The sequence below is a fragment of the Capra hircus genome, chromosome 4 (genome assembly GCF_001704415.2).
Source record: "Capra hircus breed San Clemente chromosome 4, ASM170441v1, whole genome shotgun sequence".
Lineage (NCBI taxonomy): Eukaryota > Metazoa > Chordata > Mammalia > Artiodactyla > Bovidae > Capra > Capra hircus.
Window position 1 is genome coordinate 522,277 of NC_030811.1, and position 21,397 is coordinate 543,673.

Below are 21,397 nucleotides of genomic sequence, written 5' to 3' on the forward strand. Positions count from 1 at the left end.
TGATTCACCTGGCAGCCCCTTAGGTATTAGGAGCTGTGCCAGCTGCGTGTGGCCCCTCTCGCCTCTGTGAGGAGGTCACAGCAGCATGTCTGTCTCTCTTCCAGACCTACTTGACTGTGTGTAAGGATGTCATCATGGTTGGCCTTGGTGACCGCAAGTTTCAGATGCATCTTCTACAGTGGAGCCTTGGAATCATGCAAACAGGTACCTGGTTTGTTAAAGGACTAGTTAAGAGAAACTCCCAATAAGAAGTAGTGCCTCCCTTTGCTGGACTCTCACTTTTGAGTGACAGACGTGTAACAAACTGGTTCACATCAAAAAACAACTAGCAGGCCGAGGCAGCCAGGGAGTCCATGGTGCTTTTGGTACTGGCTGTGACAGGTGCACCATTTCTGGCGGGGTCTTAGGCTTCTCCCCTGGGGGCCGTGTGGCTGTGGACGGCTGCGCTGTGTGCCCACCTGTCTGCAGCTCCTGTCGGGTGTCGTGGGCAGAGCTCACAGAAGAGAGCTCGCCGTCTGCCTGTGAGTCAGGAGTTGTTTAATGGCCCCCCACCCTGGGACCCCTGGGAAGTCGCTGTCACCCTGAGGATGGGGTGACACTGTGGCCCTGGTGACTGACACTGTGGTGTCCACACCTGCCTTGGAGGAGGTGCCAGGTGGTACGTGCTGAGAGAGTGCCTGGGAAGTTGGCTGCCCTCAGGCCATCCGGGCTGAGGGTTGTCTGGAGCCCCCCGGGATCGGGCGGGTTCTTGCAGCCCCTCGCACAGTGGTGGGAGGAGTGTGGGGCCCAGGCCGTCCCCTCGGCCTCGGGCCGGGCTCTGGCTGAGAGCGCGCTGCCGTGAGCCCCGCCCTGCGGCCTCCCGGCTGCTGCCTCGTGGGCGCACTGGGCAGCTGGAGCTGCGCGTGCCCCTCTGAGGGCCGCAGAGGCTGGGAAGGAGGGGTTAGGCGGCCCTAGCTGAGGCACTTGCTAGAGGAGACTGAGAGTGGTACGGTCACGGAGCAAGCCCAGCAGTGAGTGTGCGCTGGTCTCCTGGGGTCTTGTGTGGTCCTGAGCGCCGATGTGCAGGCCTCAGACCCCACAGCTGCTCCCTCCCCGTGCTGCTGCCCCTAGGGTGGTGGCTGGCCTGCCCCCGAGCTGCTGGCAGTTGCTCTGCGCTGCTGTCTTGATTATACGTTTCCTCATCTGTAACTAAAGGGCTTCAGAATACCCACAGAGGCTAAATATTAAATAGGAGAAATCTTTTTGTTCTAAGATCTAACTTTCTGCTTTGTTTAATTCATTATGAGTCTCACTTCCATCTTAAGTTTAGGGCCTGCCCTGGTGGTCCAGTGGCTGACTCCATGCTGCCGATGTGGGGGCCCAGGTTCAATCCCTGGGCAGGGAGCTAGATACCGCATGTCACAGCAAAGACCAGCACAGCCAAATAAACAAACAAATACTTTAAATAAACCTAAGGCTAATGATTGAAACATTAAAAATGATTTGCGTTTGGGTAACTCAATTTATCATCTAGCAATTATTTTCCCCTAAGGATTGAATCTGGGCTTCCCAGGTGGCACTAGTGGTAAGTGTGGAGGAGTGTGGGAGTGCAGGAGTCGTAAGAGATACAGATTCGATCCCTGGGTGGGGAAGATCCCCTGGAGGAGGGCATGGCGACCCATTCCAGTATTCTTGCCTAAAGAATCCCACGGACAAAGAAGCCTGCAGGCTGCAGTCCAGGGGGTCACAAAGAGTCAGACACAGCTGACGTGACTTAGCAGCACATAAGGATTGAATCTATTTTTAACACTTCTAAAATTCTAATTAGCTCCATGGAAATTTTTATATCTCCAATGTAGGCGGATTTATTACATAGAGTTGTCTTTTCCCCTCCAGTATAAGGCCCTAAGCTTCTAACCTTACCTTGGACCAAGCTGAAATGATCTTTGTATTTAGATATTTTAATAATCAGCATTTCCCAGGAGAGAATCTGCTATGAGCTCATTCTTTTAGAGTTTTATTGCAAACAGAAATAGGTCTTTGTCATGAGGCTTTTGGGCCTTCCCTCTCAGACTCGTCATCAGTGTCTCCGTCATGTGGGGAGGCACCTGGGGCTGCAGGAGCTGCGCTGTCCGCGTGAGCCGAGTCTGTCCACACTGTTTGTGAGGACAGTGGCTTTGTGTCTAATAGAAGGAGCCAGTTGTGTGGATGTCGGGTTTTATATTGATCTGATCAGCTTGGTACTGGCTCACCAGTAACACTCCTCTAAGTTACCATAATATATGTGTTAAGTAAAAAATGTAATAATTTCAACTAAATTGTGTGATTAAACAACAGATTTTCCCAACTTTGTTTCCAGTGAAGGGATTCTTTTATGTTTCATTGCTTCTCGGCATTCTGAAAGAGATAACTGGAAGTTCCTTGATGTGGAAAACAGACTCAGAGGAAGAGGTCGCCGTGGTGTTTGACATGGTCCAGAAAGTATTTCAGCAGATGCTGGAGTGCATGGCACGGAGCTTCAAGAAGCAGCCAGAAGAGGGTTTGCAGGTGTGGGCTCCTCCCCTGGCAGGGTCAGAACTAGAAGGGCAGCACCCAGCTGGTGGCCCAGGGTGTGGAGCCAGGCCTGCAGGCCCTGGAGCCCGTGGGTGCTGTCGGCGTTGCGGGGAGGTGCCATGCAGCAGGAGACGGCTGCCCAGTGCCCCTTTCCACTGGTGCTGCCCCCTCTTCCTGGAGCAGCATGCTCCGGGGAGGAGGCCGGGAGGCCGGGAGCCTACCTCTGAGCGCTGCTCTGGGGACTGTGTTGGCAGTTCGGGTCAGCAGGCTGTTGGCCCAAGAGCTCTTCTGCTCAGCAGGACAGAAGCAGAGAACTAACTGCAGTAGCTTGTGAGTACTCAGCTGCTAGGAGTGGAGATTCAAAAAGTGCCTCAGTGGGAGGGTGTTTATGAGTTATTGAAACTTTCCATTTTATTCTACCTTTAGCTTGTAGAGGTAATTGAAGGTCATTGGCCATATTTTCTATAGCCTAGGTCATATTTGAGTTAATTTGAAAAAGTCCTGTTTTTGAGGAGTTTGTTCAGGTGTCTGTGATCTGTTCATGTAATTTGTGCCAGAATTTTTTTTTTTCTCACTATTGGCTGTGCAGCTTTGTTCAGAACACATGGCCTCATAGTGGGTGTCTTCCCTTAATGTCAGTGATATTTCTTCCTCTTTCGTTTTGAGAACTTTATTAATGTTGCTGATGCTCCTGTTCTCAGAGTTTTTCTCTGCTCTGGGGTAGAGTGTGTTCAAGGTACTGCCCAGGGCCTTCGGGCTGTGTGTCGTCTCCAGCACCAGAGAGGAGGGCGTGGGCAGCAGGGGCGTCAGGTGGGACGGCCTCGGCCCCGCGGAGACAGGAGGAGGCCGCGTCCCTGATGGAGACTGTTCAGGACTCACGGTGGCTGATGTGTTTCTCGTAGCTCCTTTGCTCTGTTCAGACTCCTCTGCATGAATTCATCAGCACCGTGCAGTCCTGGCACGTGGACACGCCTGTTCACCGGGGCGTGTTCTCCACCCTGATCGCTGCGTCTGTGGTTGAGATAAGCCACTGGCTCCGGAAGGTGCGTTGTCTCGAAGCTGCTGTGTCTCGTTTTGGCTACTGAAGAGGCTGTTTCCTGCTGGCAGCATGTTCTTGCCTTTCTCTAGCTATTTTTCAGAGCTCAGGTACCACGGGAGGTCCGCTTCTTCCATAGCTGCACCTCACGGTTCCGTGGCTGGTTTGTGTTCACAGCCGTGCTTGGCGGTGAGCAGGGTGTGAGAGTGCCCTGGTGCTGTTTCTGGAGCAGCTCACATCTCTGACTGCTGTGCGATACATAAGCCTTACTTTTTCTTTTAAGCACAGGAAGTTTGAATCTGTAATATCAGTTTAGACAGATAGTTTGCTCCTAGTCCATAAAGGACTGGCCAGATCCTGGCAGGAGCCTGTTTCATATGATTAGCCTGCTTGGTTCAAGGCCGACATAACCAGGATGATGATTCAGCTCACAATAAAGCGCGCGCTATCAGGGCCTGGAGCCCTGATGCTAGTGTGTGAGGGCGTGCAGCAGTGCCTGAAGACAGTAAACGGTGGGGTTTCTCTCAGTCTGGAAGGGAGAGATTGACAGGAAATACCATGGAAATATATAAATGCAAACATACAATTTCTACAAATGTTGTTATGAAATCACAAATGTAAAAGAAGTTGACAAAATTGTAGGACATTAACAGAATTTCAGGCCCTCCTGAAAGCTTGAAGGGAGATCATTCTGGTTTAGGAGCGTGATTCCTGGCCTATACACAGCCTAATAACTGGAAGTTACTCAGGCCCGCAAGGCACACAGCTGACAACTGTGAGTCCATCAGTGGCTTGTGGGCCACTGTGGCCCATTTATTTACATTTTCTTCCTATGGCTGCCTTGTGCTATAACAGCAGAATTGAGTAGTTGTGGCTGAGATCGTTTTGCCCACAAAGTTTAAAATGTTAACTAACTATTATTTACTATTTTACTGCTTTATAGAAAAAGTTTGAGTTGAGAAAACCTGATCTAGGCTAATAAGAATAACAGTTAAATTTGCTTAGTGTAGAAACACATTGTCGACAAAAGTAGATAATCAAAGAGTGTTTGACAGAGGGCTTGTCAAGTGACATGTGTCTTTTTTCTTCTGTCCAATTGATTGATACCACTGTGAATCATGATTATGATAGCCATTGCAGAAGTTAACAAAAATACTTATTTTGAGTTTCTGGAAAGCCTTTTTCAAGTTTGTAAGAAAGTTCAGAGAAGCGTAAAACGAGTGCTTAGCCCAGTCTCAGTCTTGGTTCACGTTACTAACTGGACTTTCTTTTAGGTTTCTGATGCGGAAGAGCTTACCCCGCCAGAGGGCCTTTCAGCCCTTCCGCCATTTTCAAGGTGTTTAATAGGAATAATAATAAAGTCTCCAAATATAGTCAGGTAATCCTTTTCTCTTTACTGTCTTCTTACTCCTCTGGCTGTAAGCTCTCAGTAACGTTAGCTCTCTTCCTTTTATTCTCAAGATATTAGCATACTTCTACAAAGAGAAATTATAACTTTCTGAAAGGAACATTCATCCACATAGTCTCTGGTTTTGCTTATCGTAACTCCAGTTCATTCAGAGGGAAACATGTGCAGCGTTACTGTGCACCGCAGTGCTTCTGAAAGTGGGTGCTTGGTTAGACTCTGTGTGGTTCTCACTGGGTACGTGCTCATCTCTCCATGCGGGCATCACCTGGCCTGACTCCAGGGTGTCTTGTGCACAGGCAGCACTGATGGGCCACACGAGGGAGAGCCCTGCGGATGGCTAATGCCTGTGGACCTTCCACAGTGGATATGTTTGCTGCAGACTCCAAAAGCGTCATTTCAACAGCTGTGCATTATCTTTCAATAGCACATTATGTCTTTCTTGTGATATTATAAGTATGCAGAGGGCTTCATTCACTTACCAGAACATCCCTGTTCTCTTACTAGCAGCAGCATCTGATTTTAGTGTCTCACCTGTATGACTGGTCATGCTTACAGTGAAGACTGTGGAAAGACTTTAATCATCCCATGTTACTGAAACGTGGTATTTCCCATTCTCTGAAATCTGGAATTCATGGTGGTTGATGAATCTGACAGAATGTGGTCCACTGGAGAAGGGAATGGCAAACCACTTCAGTATTCTTGCCTTGAGAACCCCATGAACAGTATGAAAAGGCAAAATGATAGGATACTGAAAGGGAAGCTCCCCGGGTTGGTAGGTGCCCAATATGCTACTGGAGATCAGTGGAGAAATAACTCCAGAAAGAATGAAGGGATGGAGCCAAAGCAAAAACAATACCCAGTTGTGGATGTGACTGGTGATAGAAGCAAGGTCTGGTGCTGTAAAGAGCAATATTGCATAGGAACCTGGAATGTCAGGTCCATGAATCAAGGCAAATTGGAAGTGGTCAAACGAGATGGCAAGAGTGAACATTGACATTCTAGGAATCAGGGAACTAAAATGGCCTGGAATGGGTGAATTTAACTCAGATGACCATTATATCTACTACTGTGGGCAGGAATCCCTTAGAAGAAATGGAGTAGCCATCATGGTCAACAAAAGAGTCTGAAATGTAGTACTTGGATGCAGTCTCAAAAACGACAGAATGATCTATGTTCATTTCCAAGGCAAACCATTCAATATCACAGTAATCCAAGTCTATGCCCCAACCAGTAATGCTGAAGAAGCTGAAGTTGAATGGTTCTATGAAGACCTACAAGACCTTTTAGAACTAACACCCAAAAAAGATGTCCTTTTCATTATAGGGGACTGGGATGCAAAAGTAGGAAGTCAGGAAACACCTGGAGTAACAGGCAAATTTGGCCTTGGAGTATGGAATGAAGCAGGACAAAGGCTAATAAAGTTTTGCCTAGAGGACACACTGGTCATAGCAAACACCCTCCTCCAACAACACAAGAGAAGACTCTACACATGGACATCACCAGATGGTCAACACCGAAATCAGATTGATTATATTCTTTGCAGCCAAAGATGGAGAAGCTCTATACAGTCAGGGAGCTGACTGTGGCTCAGATCCTGAACTCTTTATTGCCAAATTCAGACTTAAATTGAAGAAAGTAGGGAAAACCACTAGGCCATTCAGGTATGACCTAAATCACATCCCTTATGATTATACAGTGGAAGTAAGAAATAGATTTAGGGGACTAGATCTGATAGATAGAGTGCCTGATGAACTATGGATGGAGATTCATGACATTGTATAGGAGACAGCGATCAAGACCATCCCCATGGAAAAGAAATGCAAAAAAAGAAAAATGGCTGTCAAGGAGGCCTTACAAATAGCTGTGAAAAGAAGAGAAGCGAAAAACAAAGGAAAAAAGGAAAGATATAAGCATCTGAATGCAGAGTTCCAAAGAATAGCAAGAAGAGATAAGAAAGCGTTCCTCAGTGATCAGTGCGGGGAAATAGAGGAAAATAACAGAATGGGAAAGACTAGAGATATCTTCAAGAAAAATAGAGATACCAAGGGAACATTTCATGCAAAGATGGGCTCGATAATGGACAGAAATGGTCTGGACCTAACAGAAGCAGAAGATACTAAGAAGAGGTGGCAAGAATACACAGAAGAACTGTACAAAAGAGCTTTACAACCAAGGTAATCACGATGGTGTGATCACTCTGCTAGAGCCAGACATCCTGGAATGTGAAGTCAAGTGGGCCTTAGAAAGCATCACTACGAACAAAGCTAGTGGAGGTGATGGAATTCCAGTTGAGCTAATTCAAATCCTGAAAGATGATGCTGTGAAAGTGCTGCACTCAATATGCAAGCAAATTTGGAAAACTCGGCAGTGGCCACAGGACTGGAAAAGGTCAGTTTTCATTCCAATCCCAAAGAAAAGCAATGGCAAAGAATGCCCAAACTACCACACAGTTGCACTCATCTCACATGCTAGTAAAGGAATGCTCAAAATTCTCCAAGCCAGGCTTCAGCAATACGTGAACTGCGAACTTCCTGATGTTCAAGCTGGTTTTCGAAAAGGCAGAGGAACCAGAGATCAAATTGCCAACATCTGCTGGATCATGGAAAAAGCCAGAGAGCTCCAGAAAAACATCTATTTCTGCTTTATTGATTATGCCAAAGCCTTTGACTGTGTGGATCACAAGAAACTGTGGAAAATTCTGAAAGAGATGGGAGTACCAGACCACCTGACCTGACTCTTGAGAAACCTGTATGCAGGTCAGGAAGCAACAGTTAGAACTGAACATGGAACAACAGACTGGTTCCAAATAGGAAAAGGAGTACATCAAGGCTGTATACTGTCACCCTGCTTATTTAACTTATATGCAGAGTGCATCATGAGAAATGTTGGGCTGCAAGAAACACAAGCTGGAATCAAGATTCCTAGGAGAAATAGCAATAACCTCAGATAAGCAGATGACACCACCCTTATGGCAGAAAGTGAAGAGGAACTAAAAAACCTCTTGATGAAAGTGAAAGGAGGGTGAAAAAGTTGGCTTAAAGCTCAACATTCAGAAAACGAAGATCACGGCATCTGGTCCCATCACTGCATGCGAAATAGGTGGGGAAACAGTGGAAACAGTGTCAGACTTTATTTTGGGGGGCTCAAAAATCACTACAGATGGTGACTGCAGCCATGAAATTAAAAGATGCTTACTCCTTGGAAGGAAAGTTATGACCAGCCTAGATAGCATATTCAAAAGCAGAGACATTACTTTGCCGACTAAGGTCCGTCTAGTCAAGGCTATGGTTTTTCCAGTGGTCATGTATGGATGTGAGAGTTGGACTGTGAAGACGGCTGAGCGCCGAAGAATTGATGCTTTTGAACCGTGGTGTTGGAGAAGACTCTTGAGAGTCCCTTGGACTGCAAGGAGATCCAACCAGTCCATTCTGAAGGAGATCAACCCTGGGATTTCTTTGGAAGGAATGATGCTAAAGCTGAAGCTCCAGTACTTTGGCCACCTGATGCGAAGAGTTGACTCATTGGAAGACCGTGATGCTGGGAGGTATTGGGGGCAGGAGGAGAAGGGGACGACCGAGGATGAGATGGCTGGATGGCATCACGGACTCGACGGACGTGAGTCTGAGTGAACTCCGGAAGTTGGCGATGGACAGGGAGGCCTGGGGTGCTGCGATTCATGGGGTCGCAAAGAGTTGGACACGACTGAGCGACTGGACTGAACTGCACTGATGAATCTTGGCCATTATTTGTCCTTCTAATGGATTAAGATGTACCGTTAAGTAATCGCATTGTTTCCTTTGTTTCAGGTCATTTTTAGATGAATTGAAGGCTTGTGTCGTTTCTGAGGATATTGAAGGCATCGTATGCCTCACAGCTGTTGTGCACATTATCTTGGTTATTAATAAAGGTTGGTGAAGTCTCCTCTTACATTATCTGTGATACTGCCGAGTGTGTCTTACATTGATCCATTTTAGAATGTCTGGGAACGAGTCGCCTGCCAGTCAGGCTCTCAAGGCACTTTCCCCAGCTTTCCATGTTCCACACATGTGCTGTCTGCGTGGGCGTCTGCTGTGTAGCTGCCCTGTACCAGCATGAATCTCCTGTCCACTCTTCCCAGGACACATTATTTCTCCTTCTCTGTACCTCAGACCAAATTTCTGTTGATTTGTCATTTATTGCCTTTATCATGTATGTTTAAAAGTCAGAATCATTTTTGCCAATGATAGTGTGTTTTGGTATTAATATTTTACGTATCTGTGTTTCGCTTAACTGTGTGTACTCTTGAGTGTTATAGCCAGTTGAAATACTACTGGAAAAATAGAGATACCTCTGAGTTACTTACCAAAGTGTAAAATAGAGTAATAACTCTGCAAGTGACTACTGTTGTGTTTCTATATTTTTTGACTAGTTTTAGTAACCTTCAAATTATTTTCTAAGGTATTATGCATAGGCGGCTCTCCGCAAAACAAGTTATCCCCATAAGCATGAATGCATAGCATGGCTGCAGATTCGTGACAGGAATTTGTAGCTAGTGTGACCCCAGCCAGGAATCCGGAAAGGCTTGCCTGAGGGCATGTCTCCTGGGGGCCAATCAGCAAGGTGAGGGATGTTCTCCACGTGGAGGTTATGAGGTGACTGAGGAGCATCTGTGGGTGAGGGACGTTCTCCATGTGGAGGGTGTGAGTGACTGAGGAGAGTCTGCTGGTGGAGGGTGTGAGAATGGAGATTGAGGAGAGTCTGCCGGTGAAGGACGTTCTCCACGTGGAGGGTGTGAGTGACTGAGGAGAGTCTGTGGGTGAGGGACGTTCTCCACGTGGAGGGTGTGAGTGACTGAGGAGAGTCTGTGGGTGAGGGACGTTCTCCACGTGGAGGGTGTGAGTGACTGAGGAGAGTCTGTGGGTGAGGGACGTTCTCCACGTGGATGGTGTGAGGTGACTGAGGAGAGTCTGCGGGTGAGGGACGTTCTCCACGTGGAGGGTGTGAGGTGACTGAGGAGAGTCTGTGGGTGAGGGACGTTCCCCACGTGGAGGGTGTGAGAATGGAGATGGAGGAGAGTCTGCGGGTGAGGGACGTTCTCCACGTGGAGGGTGTGAGAATGGAGACTGAGGAGAGTCTGTGGGTGAGGGACGTTCTCCACGTGGAGGGTGTGAGGTGACTGAGGAGAGTCTGCGGGTGAGGGACGTTCCCCACGTGGAGGGTGTGAGTGACTGAGGAGAGTCTGCGGGTGAGGGACGTTCTCCACGTGGAGGGTGTGAGAATGGAGATGGAGGAGAGTCTGCCGGTGAAGGACGTTCTCCACGTGAAGGGTGTGAGGTGACTGAGGAGAGTCTGCGGGTGAGGGACGTTCTCCACGTGGAGGGTGTGAGGTGACTGAGGAGAGTCTGTGGGTGAGGGACGTTCTCCACGTGGATGGTGTGAGGTGACTGAGGAGAGTCTGCGGGTGAGGGACGTTCTCCACGTGGAGGGTGTGAGTGAGTGAGGAGAGTCTGCGGGTGAGGGACGTTCTCCACGTGGAGGGTGTGAGGTGACTGAGGAGAGTCTGTGGGTGAGGGACGTTCCCCACGTGGAGGGTGTGAGAATGGAGATGGAGGAGAGTCTGCGGGTGAGGGACGTTCTCCACGTGGAGGGTGTGAGAATGGAGACTGAGGAGAGTCTGTGGGTGAGGGACGTTCTCCACGTGGAGGGTGTGAGGTGACTGAGGAGAGTCTGCGGGTGAGGGACGTTCCCCACGTGGAGGGTGTGAGTGACTGAGGAGAGTCTGCGGGTGAGGGACGTTCTCCACGTGGAGGGTGTGAGAATGGAGATGGAGGAGAGTCTGCCGGTGAAGGACGTTCTCCACGTGAAGGGTGTGAGGTGACTGAGGAGAGTCTGCGGGTGAGGGACGTTCTCCACGTGGAGGGTGTGAGGTGACTGAGGAGAGTCTGTGGGTGAGGGACGTTCTCCACGTGGATGGTGTGAGGTGACTGAGGAGAGTCTGCGGGTGAGGGACGTTCTCCACGTGGAGGGTGTGAGTGAGTGAGGAGAGTCTGCGGGTGAGGGACGTTCTCCACGTGGAGGGTGTGAGAATGGAGACTAGGGAGAGTCTGCGGGTGAGGGACGTTCTCCACGTGGAGGGTGTGAGAATGGAGACTAGGGAGAGTCTGCAGGTGAGGGACGTTCCCCACGTGGAGGGTGTGAGGATGGAGATGGAGGAGTGAATTAGCACCTCATGCTTAAGGAGTGCTTAGACATTTGCCAAGCAGATGATGATTCTGAAATGTGTCAGTTTTATTACTGTTGAGGATGGTGATGATGAAGTCTGATGGCACGGACAGCAGAATGGGATCATGCCTTTGAGAACTACCTCAGATGTGAGGAAGTGTTTTTGTAATCCCTCACTGGATCTTCTAGCATCCTTTTAAAGGGATTATTTCTGTTCCACAGGTCAATGATGCACTAACGTAGGCGAGGATAGGAGGCTTTGTCTTAACTAAAATTGTCCCTGCATTGAAAAAGTGCGTGTGCTTTTTGATTGGTTGTGTTCAATATTTTTCTGTCTTTAACAGGTAAACATAAGAGTCCAAAAGTGAAGGATGTTGCAGCTAGTATTGAGAGAAAACTAAAGACATTCATGGAGATCACTCTGGAGGAGGATAGCTTGGAAAGGTAAAGCACCAAACATACCCCAGCTGTGGTTATCTGAACTCTGCTAGGCATTCCTTAGCATATGTTAGACCTCACTTTCATTTCTGCTAGTTGCAGGCAGGTAGAGAGCTGGGGATTGAAGGGACAGAAGTGTTTCTGTTGGCAAGACCCCTTGCGCGTGTTTTAACTGCTTCCCCATTCTGTCTTTAAAAACAAAAACAAAACTGTTATTTATGAGATTCTACCCTAGAAGAGTAAGGGCGTACAAACTCACTTTGTATGATTTTAACCCTAAGCAGGTTATATTTGGCGGTTTGCTGCATTTTTGAAACGGGGATCTTCATAGGATGCAATTGTCTGTTTACGGGTGTGCATGGTGGAAGTGGGGAGGTCGCTCTGGAGACTGGAGCAGCGCGCGCTGCTGCCTGCTGTCGGGTGGCCCGCTGCTGCCTCGGGGACTCCTCTCTAAGAATGCGCTCATTGCTGTTTTCCCACCAAGGGTTTCTGTTGCCATGTACTGGTTTTGACATGCTGTGCGATTTCCTGTAGACTCTTTTCTGAATTGTGTCTGACTCTCAGACCAGCCACAGAAGCAGTGTTTCCTTTCCATTTTCTGAACACCGTATGGTTAGGTGTTACAGGGCTTTGAACCAGGTAATTTGTTTTATATAAGCCTAGGAAATAAACCACTTTCCAGATCTACTTTCTCCTTAGAAGAAAGGCTTTCAAAACCCTAAATTGCTACCTTTTAACAAGATAGCCTTGTCTTCTTGCCAATCTGTAGACCTTTCTTTACTTTTCTTACCTTACTGCATTAGCTAGGGCTTCCAGTACGATATTGAAAGGGAGAGGTGAAAAGAGCTACTTGTCTTGCACAAGAGTTTAGTGGGAACGCTTCCTGTTTCTCACCGTTGAGCACAAGGTTAGCTACAGACGTTCTTCATCAAGTTGAGGATGTTCCTGACCACCCCTGATTTACAAATGGTTCTCATCATAGTGGGTGTTGGATCTTGTCAGAAACCTTTTCTGCATCTACTTACAGGATCATATCATTTTTCTTTTTGAGCCTGTTGATGTGATAGGTTACAGTAGTTGATTTCCAGATACCAAACCAGCTTTGCATATCTGGGATAAATCCCAGTTGGTCACGGTATGTACTTTTTTAATATACTGTTGAGTTTATGTTTTATTGAGTGTTTTTGCATCTGTGGGGTTTCCCTGATAGCTCAGTTGGTAAAGAATCCGCCTGCAGTGCAGGAGACCCCGGTTCAGTTCCTGGGTCAGGAAGATCCACTGGAGAAGGGATAGGCTACCCACTCCAGTATTCTTGGGCTTTCCTTGTGGCTCAGCTGGTAAAGGACCCGCCTGCAGTGCGGGAGACCTGGGTTTAATCCGAGTTGGGATGATCTCTTGGAGAAGGGAAAGGCTACCCACTCCAGTATTCTGGCCTGGAGAATTCCACGGACTGTATAGTTTGTGGGGTTGCGAAGAGTCGGACACGGCTAAGCGGCTCTCATGAGAGAGGTCGTTTTGTAGTTGTCTTTGCGTGTAATGTGTTGTCTGGCTTTGCTACCAGGGAGATGCTCGCCTCATAGAATGAGTTAGAAAGTATTCCTTCCCTTTCTTCTGAAAGAGACTGTAAATAATTGGTAAACTTCTTCCTCAAACATTTTGCAGAATTAATTCTTCAGTGAATCCATCTGGGTCTGACGCTTTGGAAGGTTATTAATCATTTATTCAAGTTTTTGAGATCCTGGTCCCATTCCTGGGTCAAGAAGATCCCCTGGAGAAGGGATTGGCTACCCACTGCAGTCTTCTTGGGTTTCCCTGATGGCTCAGCTGTAAAGAATCTGCCTGCAGTGCGGGAGACCGTGGTTCAGTCCCTGGGCTGGGAAGATCCCCTGGAAAAGGGAACATCTACCCACTCGAGTATGCTGGCCTGGAGAATTCCAGGGACTATACAGTCCATGGGGTCACAAAGAGTTGGACGTGACTGAGTGACTTTCACTTTCTGTTCATGCTGTCTGTTTCTTCTTGAAATAGTTTTGGCAGACTGTGCCTTTCAGGAATTTGGATCTTATCTAGGTTGTCAACTTTGTGGGCATAGTATTCCTTAATTATCTTTTATAATGTCCATGGGATCTGTAGTCATGTCCCCTCTTTCATTTCTGATATTAGTAATTTGTATCCTCTTTTTTTTTTCCAGCCTGACTAGAGGCTTTCCTGGTGCCTCAGTGGTAAAGAATCTGCCTGCCAAGCAGGAGACCTGGGTTCCATCCCTGGGTGGGGAAGATCCCCTGGCAAAGGGCATGGCAACCCACTGTAGTATTCTTGCCTGAGAAATCCCATGGACAGAGGAGCCTGGTGGGCTTCACACCACGGGGTCACAAAGGAGTCGGACACAACCTAGCCACTAAACAACAACAAAGAGGCGTATTGGTTTTATTGATCTTCAGAAGAGCCAGATTTTAGTTTCTTAATTTTTTTGCTTTCTGTCCTAATTTTTATTTTTATTTTTTCTTTTGCCTGCTTTGGATTTAATTTAGTCTTTTTTTTTTTTTCTGGCTTCCTAAGGTAGAAGCCTAATAACTGATTTTGGATGTTCCTGCTTTTCTAATATATTCAGTTGGTGCTATAGATTATTATTACCGATTAAGCATTGCTTTTGCAGCATGGCACAAATTTCTATGTTATATTTTCACTTAGTTAAAAATATTTTAAAATTTCTCTTGAAATTTCTTCTTTGCTCTATGTGTTCTTTAGAAATGTACTATTTAATCTCTCAATTTTCCAGTTATTTTTTATAATTGATCTCTAGTTTAATTCCATGTTATCTGAGAGAAGACACTGTATGGATTTCTATTCTTTTAAATTTATTAAGGTGTGTTTTATGGCCTAATATGTGATCTGTCGTGGTGAGTGTTCCATATGAGCTTGAGAAGAACGCATGTTTTGCTGTTGTTGGGTGAAGGCATGTCTAAATGGCAGTTATATCCTGTTGGTGGTGGTGAGTTCATCTCTGTCTTTACTGATACTCTGCTTGCTGGATCTGTCTGTCTGTTTTTGACAGAGGGGTTTTACTTTGTATATTTTGTTATCCTGATATTAGGAGCATGTGAATTTAGAACTACTATATCTTCTTGATGAATTGACCCTTTTACTTTTATGAGAGGTCCATCTTTTTCTCTAGCAGTGCTTTTCTCCATAGAATCCATTTTGTTAGGTATTAAGACGGCTCCTGAGCCTCGTTTGGTGAACATTTTCAGAGTGTTAGTGATGTTTCAAGGAGGCAGAAACCCCACAGTGACAGGACAGCCTGAGCTCCAAGTCAAGTTCCTGTCAGGGTGCCGGTGTGATGGGTTGGGGCTGGTGAGGGTTATAGTGAACGCTGAAGTGTGGAGGAGCCATGCTCCCACTGGGGAGGACTTGCAGCCCGAGGCTGACCCTGACTCCCGGGAGGGCGAGGCCCCGAGGCCTCCTGGGGGGACGCTGCCCGTCTGGGCCCTGGGAACTCAGGGGGCCTGCACACACGGCGGTGCTGAGAGCTGCCGGGCCAAGCGAGCCTCGCCGCGCCCGTGCACTCCCCCAGCCAGCAGGCACCGTGGAGGGCCTGGAGGGCCTGGAGGGCCGGGGCCCACAGTGCTGCCCCTGCGGTCCGGCCTCCCGGCAAAGGTGGGGCCTTGTGCGGAGCCCTCCAGTGTCCCTGCCAACCTGCTTGGCGCCATGCCTCAGTGACAGGCAGCCGGTCACTGGAGGAGGGGGCTGGAGTGTCCTTGGTCATCCGCCAAGCACACGCGTTCAGCTGCATGCTTTATTTTGGAGACTGCTGACTGTTTCCTGTGCAGTTTAAGAAGGATCTTTGAGGGAGAAACCAGCAGACTCTATGTTTTATGAACCTGTTTTATTTCTGCGTCTGTGGGGAAGGGGAACGTGAGCCTCTGATGTGGAGGAAACCGAGTGTGTGTGTGTGTTTCTGAAAACACTCTCACCATTTAGTCGCTCGCTCGTGTCTGACTCCTTTGTTCCCCAATGGACTGTAGCCCACCAGGTTCCTCTGTCCATGGGATTTCCCGGGCAAGAATACTGGAGTCGGTTGCCGTTTCCTTCTCCAGGGGATCTTCCTGTCCCGGGGATCTTCCTGTCCCAGGGTTCAAACCCTTGTCTCTTGCATTGGCAGGCAGATTCTTTACCACTGAGCCACCTGGGAAGCCAGGAGAGGGAGGCAAAAAGCCTACGGCACCCGGTGTTCCCAGGTGATCCCCTATCCAAGTACCAACCAGGCCCGATCCTGCTTAGCTTTCGAGACCAGACGAGATTGGGCGCGTTGCAGGTGGTATGGCTTTCAACAACTGGGCAGTGCAGGTATTCAGTAAGGCTGTGAGAATTACACACCAGATAATGACAAGTAATTGTCATAGGACACAGTCATAACCTCAGAAATGTGAGCCTCTTACAGGATTTCTTTGTTAGAAATACCGTCTGTAAGGACAGTTTTTTTGAATAGTATGGTATGAACTGCTCTGAGGGACATTTTCACTTGCACAGACGTTCAAGGCGAGTACTTGAATTGTGTTATTAGTTAACATTGACAGAAAAAAGGCCTTAGAAGTTCAGAACTTACTCTATGGAAAAGAAAAGAATATTCATAGAATTTAAAAACAGGTGTGTAATATTTGGAGGGCTAATGGCTGAGCCCTTGACAAGAATCATGAGTCAGTTGGATTCAGTGACTAAACAACAAAGTGTAATGTTTTGTTTATTCATCGTTTCTAGAACTACGCGCAGGTTCCTCTGCTGAGCTGATACACAGATGGCAAGAAAGAGTTACTCCCTTTAAGGAGGAAATGTCCTAAAGAGCAAATAGGTAGAGGCTGAGATACTGGCTTCCTTCTTAAGTATTCAGGAAGCACGCTGTAGAAAAACCAGTGTGTGAGGGAAAAGAGGGGCCTAGAGACCGAAACATAAAGAGCAGTCCAGTGGAGGACATGCAGCTAAGATTTGAGACTGTATTTTTAAATATTATTTATTTTTGTCAGCATAGCGACATTAAGGCAGGTTTGCCTTCAAGGCTCTAGGAGCCCTTTGGTGTAGTTAGAGCTTAAGGCAGTGGGGCGTTAATTGGGAAGTGAGTGTTTTCTGAGCAGACACCCCAGCCGTCTCTGCAGGGGGGTCAGTGTCTTGTCGACTGGTCCGTTGGGTGCTGTCTTGTTGCACCTTCAGAGCCTCGCCTGCCGGGAGAGCCAGGAGGGAGGGGCGCCGAGGCGCCCTTGTGTCCCGGGAGCAGACACCTGCGTGCTGTTTTGCTGGTGGTTTCCGTGGGCTCCGTGCTGCCCACTGCCTGCTGTCTCCACCCCCCGCAGCATCCCCAGGGCGCAGACACACGTGACGGCACGTGTGTGGTGGTGGAGCAGTGAGAGAGACAGGCAGGCAGCCATCGGCGAGGCAGCAGGGCTGGGCCAGCCAGACACCGATAGGAGTCTTTAAAGAAAAGATCAGCTGCAGCCCGAACTAAAAGCCCTTCATTGGAAGCACAGCTGATGAACCAGAGCCTCAGCTCCTCGGGGGTCCAGACGGCTTCCATGCAGGGCAACCCAGAGCAGGACAGACACCGCTGTGGAGGAGGGTCCTAGGGGGGGCAGCTGTGCGACCACTGTTGGGAGAGAGTTTTCATGGCAGGCTAAAGACATACGCACTTGTCAAGGTTCTTTTTTGTTGTTGTTTCTGTAAGTAAACTTTAGGTGAGACTGGAGAGAAAAATGACCTCAACAGAAGCCCACAGGCCCACGCACAGCGCGGCCAAGCAATACTGAGACTGCGGCATGTGGGGCAGAGAAAGGGTCACAGCAGGGCCACACGCAGAGATGCCTGGCTCACACCACAGAAACCCCAGACTCCCCGAAACCTGTCAGCAGAGCCCTTGTCTAGGCAAGCTGAGGGGGTGTGGTTGGCTGTGGCAGACTTGTCGGCGTCAGATCCTTCGTCCTTGAGATCGAGTCACGGTCAGGTAGCAAAGTTCCTGTAAATCTCCACCACACGAATGTTCTTCTCTGTTCTGACAAGAAAGGGCATGGGCTCAGGACACTCATGTCACCCTCCGAGGTCACAGTCCTGGCTGAGGAGCAGGGCTCAGCTGGCGGCTCCCTCAGGGCTGGGCCATCCCCAGACCCTGCTCAGCTCTCATCCCCGAGAGAGCCAGGCACTCGGGACCCAACTGACACTCGATTCCTCAGGTGGCCGAAACGGGGGCTGTGGGCGCTGGGGTGGGGGGGCAGTTCCTGCAGACTGCTTCCATGCAGACCACCGCCGCCGTGAGGGTGTAGACACAGGCGTGGGTGAGGCTCACCACTGCCTTGAGGTCTGGGCCACAGCTGGCAGGCAGCCTTGGCGAGGGCTCTGGAGCCCCAGATAACCTGCTAGCCCAAGGTGGTGTGAGCCGGGGCACCAGGGACAAGGCTGGGGCCTGCCTCTTGCCTCGCTTACCACCCAACAGCCACCATCGACAGCTGGTTGAATCGGCACTAACGGTCACTCACGGACAGGTGGTCCCTTAAGGGAATCGCTGCGGTGCCAACCAGTGGCTGAGCAAGACCACTCACCATTGGTCATTGACAGTTGATTGCTGTGGGCAGAGCCACCGCAGCGCTGGCCAGCGGCTGAGTGGGACCACCAGTGGTCGCGTGCTCACTTGCCTGGTGATGGGGGTGGGTATTGGCACACAGCAGTGACCATGTGCCAAGGGCGGTGCTCCGCCACAACAGCACACCTGAGTCTGAACCAGATTCCTGAATTTTGAGACAAAGAAACATCTTAAAAACTTTCCTGTGTTGGCCTCCACGTGGCCCCTTGTGAAAGCTGGGACACAGGAATCTTACTGGAGATGTAGCCCTGCTGTGGAAACGCACAGGCTCCACTGCTGGTGTGCAGGGGCCCTGAGCTGCGTCGGCGATGCTGTGTTGGTTACAGGTCGCCTTCCTTCGATGTATGGAGTTAGGTAAGATACGCTGTTGGCTGTTGGACAGCACAAGTCTGCACTGTGTGAGTCCACTTGTATGCAGGTATCTCCGGGGTAAATACTCTGGGACTGCCCTGTCCTGGCTGGCTGAATCTGTGGATGTGGGGGGCCACGTTCTCAGAGGGCTAAGTTACATTCAGATTTTCCACTTCGCAGAGGGTTGGCGTCCCAAACCCCTGTGTTGTTCAAGGGCCACCTGTATTTCTTGAATTTCACCTGATTTCTCCTGATCTCTCTGAACGTGGCTACTAGAAAATGTCCAGTTACCCTGAGCCTGTGTTGATACTGTTTGGAGCAGGACTCAGGCAGGCCCTAGTGCCCGTGACAGCTCCAGGCTGAAGAGGGAATAAGCTGAGGGGCCATTTGGGGCCCAGATCGTGCCTCGTGTCAGCAGGGACGCAGAGGTTGGCTGGCCCACACCCTCTGAAGGAGCTCAGGGAAGGGAGAAGCAAGGCGAGGGGCTGACAAGCTGCCTCGCATCTGTGAGCCCCCAACAAGCATCACCGGGGACGGGGGTGCAGGGGTGGGAGGGGAAGGGTGTGCGGGTCGCGGGCGGTAGAGGAAGTGGTGTGCGTCGTGCGCTGCTGGGGAAGCGGGCCTCGTCCACCGGCGCGCAGCGGGCCGCTGACCGTGGGCGTGGGAGGGCGCCCAGGCCGCACTGCTTGCCCGAGCGTGTCAGCACCTTGAGCGGGCCCTCCTGGGGCCAGGGCGCAGCCTTGTGCAGGACGGACTGCGCGCCGGCGAGCGCGGGCCTGTGAGGCACTCTGTCCGTCCGTCCGTCTGTCTAGGGTGAGCGCGGGCCTGTGAGGTGCTCTGTCTGTCTGTCTGTCTGGGGTGAGCGCGGGCCTGTGAGGTGCTGTGTCTGTCTGTCTGTCTGGGGCAAGCGCGGCCCTGTGAGGTGCTCTGTCCGTCCATCCGTCTGTCTGGGGTGAGCACGGCCCTGTGAGGTGCTCCGTCCGTCCGTCTGTCTGGGGTGAGCGTGGGCCTGTGAGGTGCTCTGTCTGTCTGTCTGTCTGGGGCGAGCACGGGCCTGTGAGGTGCTCCGTCCGTCCATCTGTCTGGGGTGAGCGCGGGCCTGTGACGTGCTCTGTCTGTCTGTCCGTCTGTCTGGGGTGAGCGCGGGCCTGTGAGGTGCTCCGTCCGTCCGTCTGTCTGGGGCGAGCGCGGCCCTGTGAGGGGCTCCGTCTGCCCGGGGCGGGGTAGGAGGGGTCGGGGTGGGGGGGCAGCTCCCACAGGCGGCCTGTCGCGGCGCAGCGCCAAGTCTGGCGCGGGTCTCACTCCGCTGCCTGCGGGCCCTGGCTGCCCCGCCCGCGCTCTGCCTGGTGGAGGCTGTGTGGCGCCCGCCTGTGGACATGTGGGTGCGTGTCTGCTGCTGAGTCTCTCTCTCTCTCTGTTTCAGGTTTCTCTACGAGTCCTCATCAAGAACTTTGGGAGCACTTTTGAATTCGTAACCAAGCCAGCGTCTTGGTCATGTAAAAATACACGAAAAGGACTTTACAGAAAGTAAGATGACTGTATTTTTCTAGTTTTCTTAACGTTAATAACCCATATAATAGAGAAGAGGCAGGGCTTCTTTTGGGGTGGGTATGAGTAGAAAACTCAAAGGTCTTTACATTTTTGTGGAGTGCCTGCACAAAGGATGCATTTAATTTAACAGGTTCTAGGTTGTCATTGGTGCAGAAACCCCCATTGCATGGAAAAAAAGACAATTTTCTAGCAAACCTGATTGTTATAAAAATGACTTATGTATAATATTGCTTGCAAACTCTGAGTAATAAAGTGGTGGCAACTTTTTGTGCACTTGATTAATAAATACTAGTGTGTGTTTTCCCCTCCAGGGATAAGGGCTGAGTTCTGGGCCAGGCCTGGCTCTCCGCCAGGGGCAGCGGTGAGACCCATGGCAGGGCCAGGTAGGTGTTGGGAGGGGGCCGCTCAGGGGTCGTGCCGCAGCCGCCCCCTGCCCCTGGACATGGACGGGGCCCTGAGGCTGTGTGCACGGCACACAGACCAGCCCAACACTGAGCCAGCTTTTCTTCCCAAGAGCCGCCCTGGCTGTGTCCTGCTGACTTCGTCTCAGCGCCCCCGTTACTGGGGTCTCTGCGTTCAGGTCCCGATAGCCCTGGCTCGGTCCGAGGCCGGCAGCCTACATCCTGGGTGCTGCGCTGAACGCACGCACATTCACTCTCAGCACCAGCAGGAAGGCGGGCAGTTCCGATGGCGCAGGGCCTCTGCCCCTCCAAGAACGGCCTGTGCAGCAACGGTGCTGAGGGGAGGCCTTCCCGTGGGGCGTCTGCAGGCTGAGGCAGGCTGCTTGTCGCAGCCAACTCTGAACCTGAGACCCTGAACACCTTTGCTGCTTAACTAAGCCATGGTTTATATTGGCGAATGTCCTTTCTTTTCTTTTTCGCCCTTGATTTAGTTTCTAGAAGAGTCGAGCCTCATAAAGTGAACTGAGGAGTGTTCTGTCTTTATTCCTGGGAGAGTTTGTGCAAGATGAGAAGTAGCTCCTGGGATTTTTGTAGCACTGAACTCTAAAAGGGACCTTGGTGTTTGTTTTCTTAGTGGGAAGAGGTTAATTTGCTTTTTAATTCACATGTAAGCCTTCAGTCAGGTTTTCCTTTGTGTGAAACAATGTGTGAAGTAATGCAGTTTGTGGAAAAATATAATTCAGTTTTTATTGGGTCAAAATAGTTGAGAAAATCCTGATGTAGGCATATGTCCTAGAGAAATTCCTATATGTGTGCATGGAAGACAGGGAGGGTCTCAGATGGGGAGCGTGGGGCAC

General features: G+C 49.9%; 1 protein-coding gene across 1 annotated transcript in view; it reads left to right on the forward strand.

The window, feature by feature from the left end:
* Positions 1 to 20,425, forward strand: part of NCAPG2 (non-SMC condensin II complex subunit G2) — a 71,934-nt gene extending 51,509 nt beyond the window's left edge. The window contains exons 22-28 of the mRNA XM_018046634.1: positions 105 to 204; positions 2,339 to 2,526; positions 3,435 to 3,575; positions 4,843 to 4,946; positions 8,783 to 8,883; positions 11,522 to 11,621; positions 20,012 to 20,425. Coding sequence (XP_017902123.1) covers positions 105 to 204; positions 2,339 to 2,526; positions 3,435 to 3,575; positions 4,843 to 4,946; positions 8,783 to 8,883; positions 11,522 to 11,621; positions 20,012 to 20,063 — 786 coding nt within the window. The 3' untranslated portion in view covers positions 20,064 to 20,425. The remainder of the gene's footprint in view (positions 1 to 104; positions 205 to 2,338; positions 2,527 to 3,434; positions 3,576 to 4,842; positions 4,947 to 8,782; positions 8,884 to 11,521; positions 11,622 to 20,011) is intronic.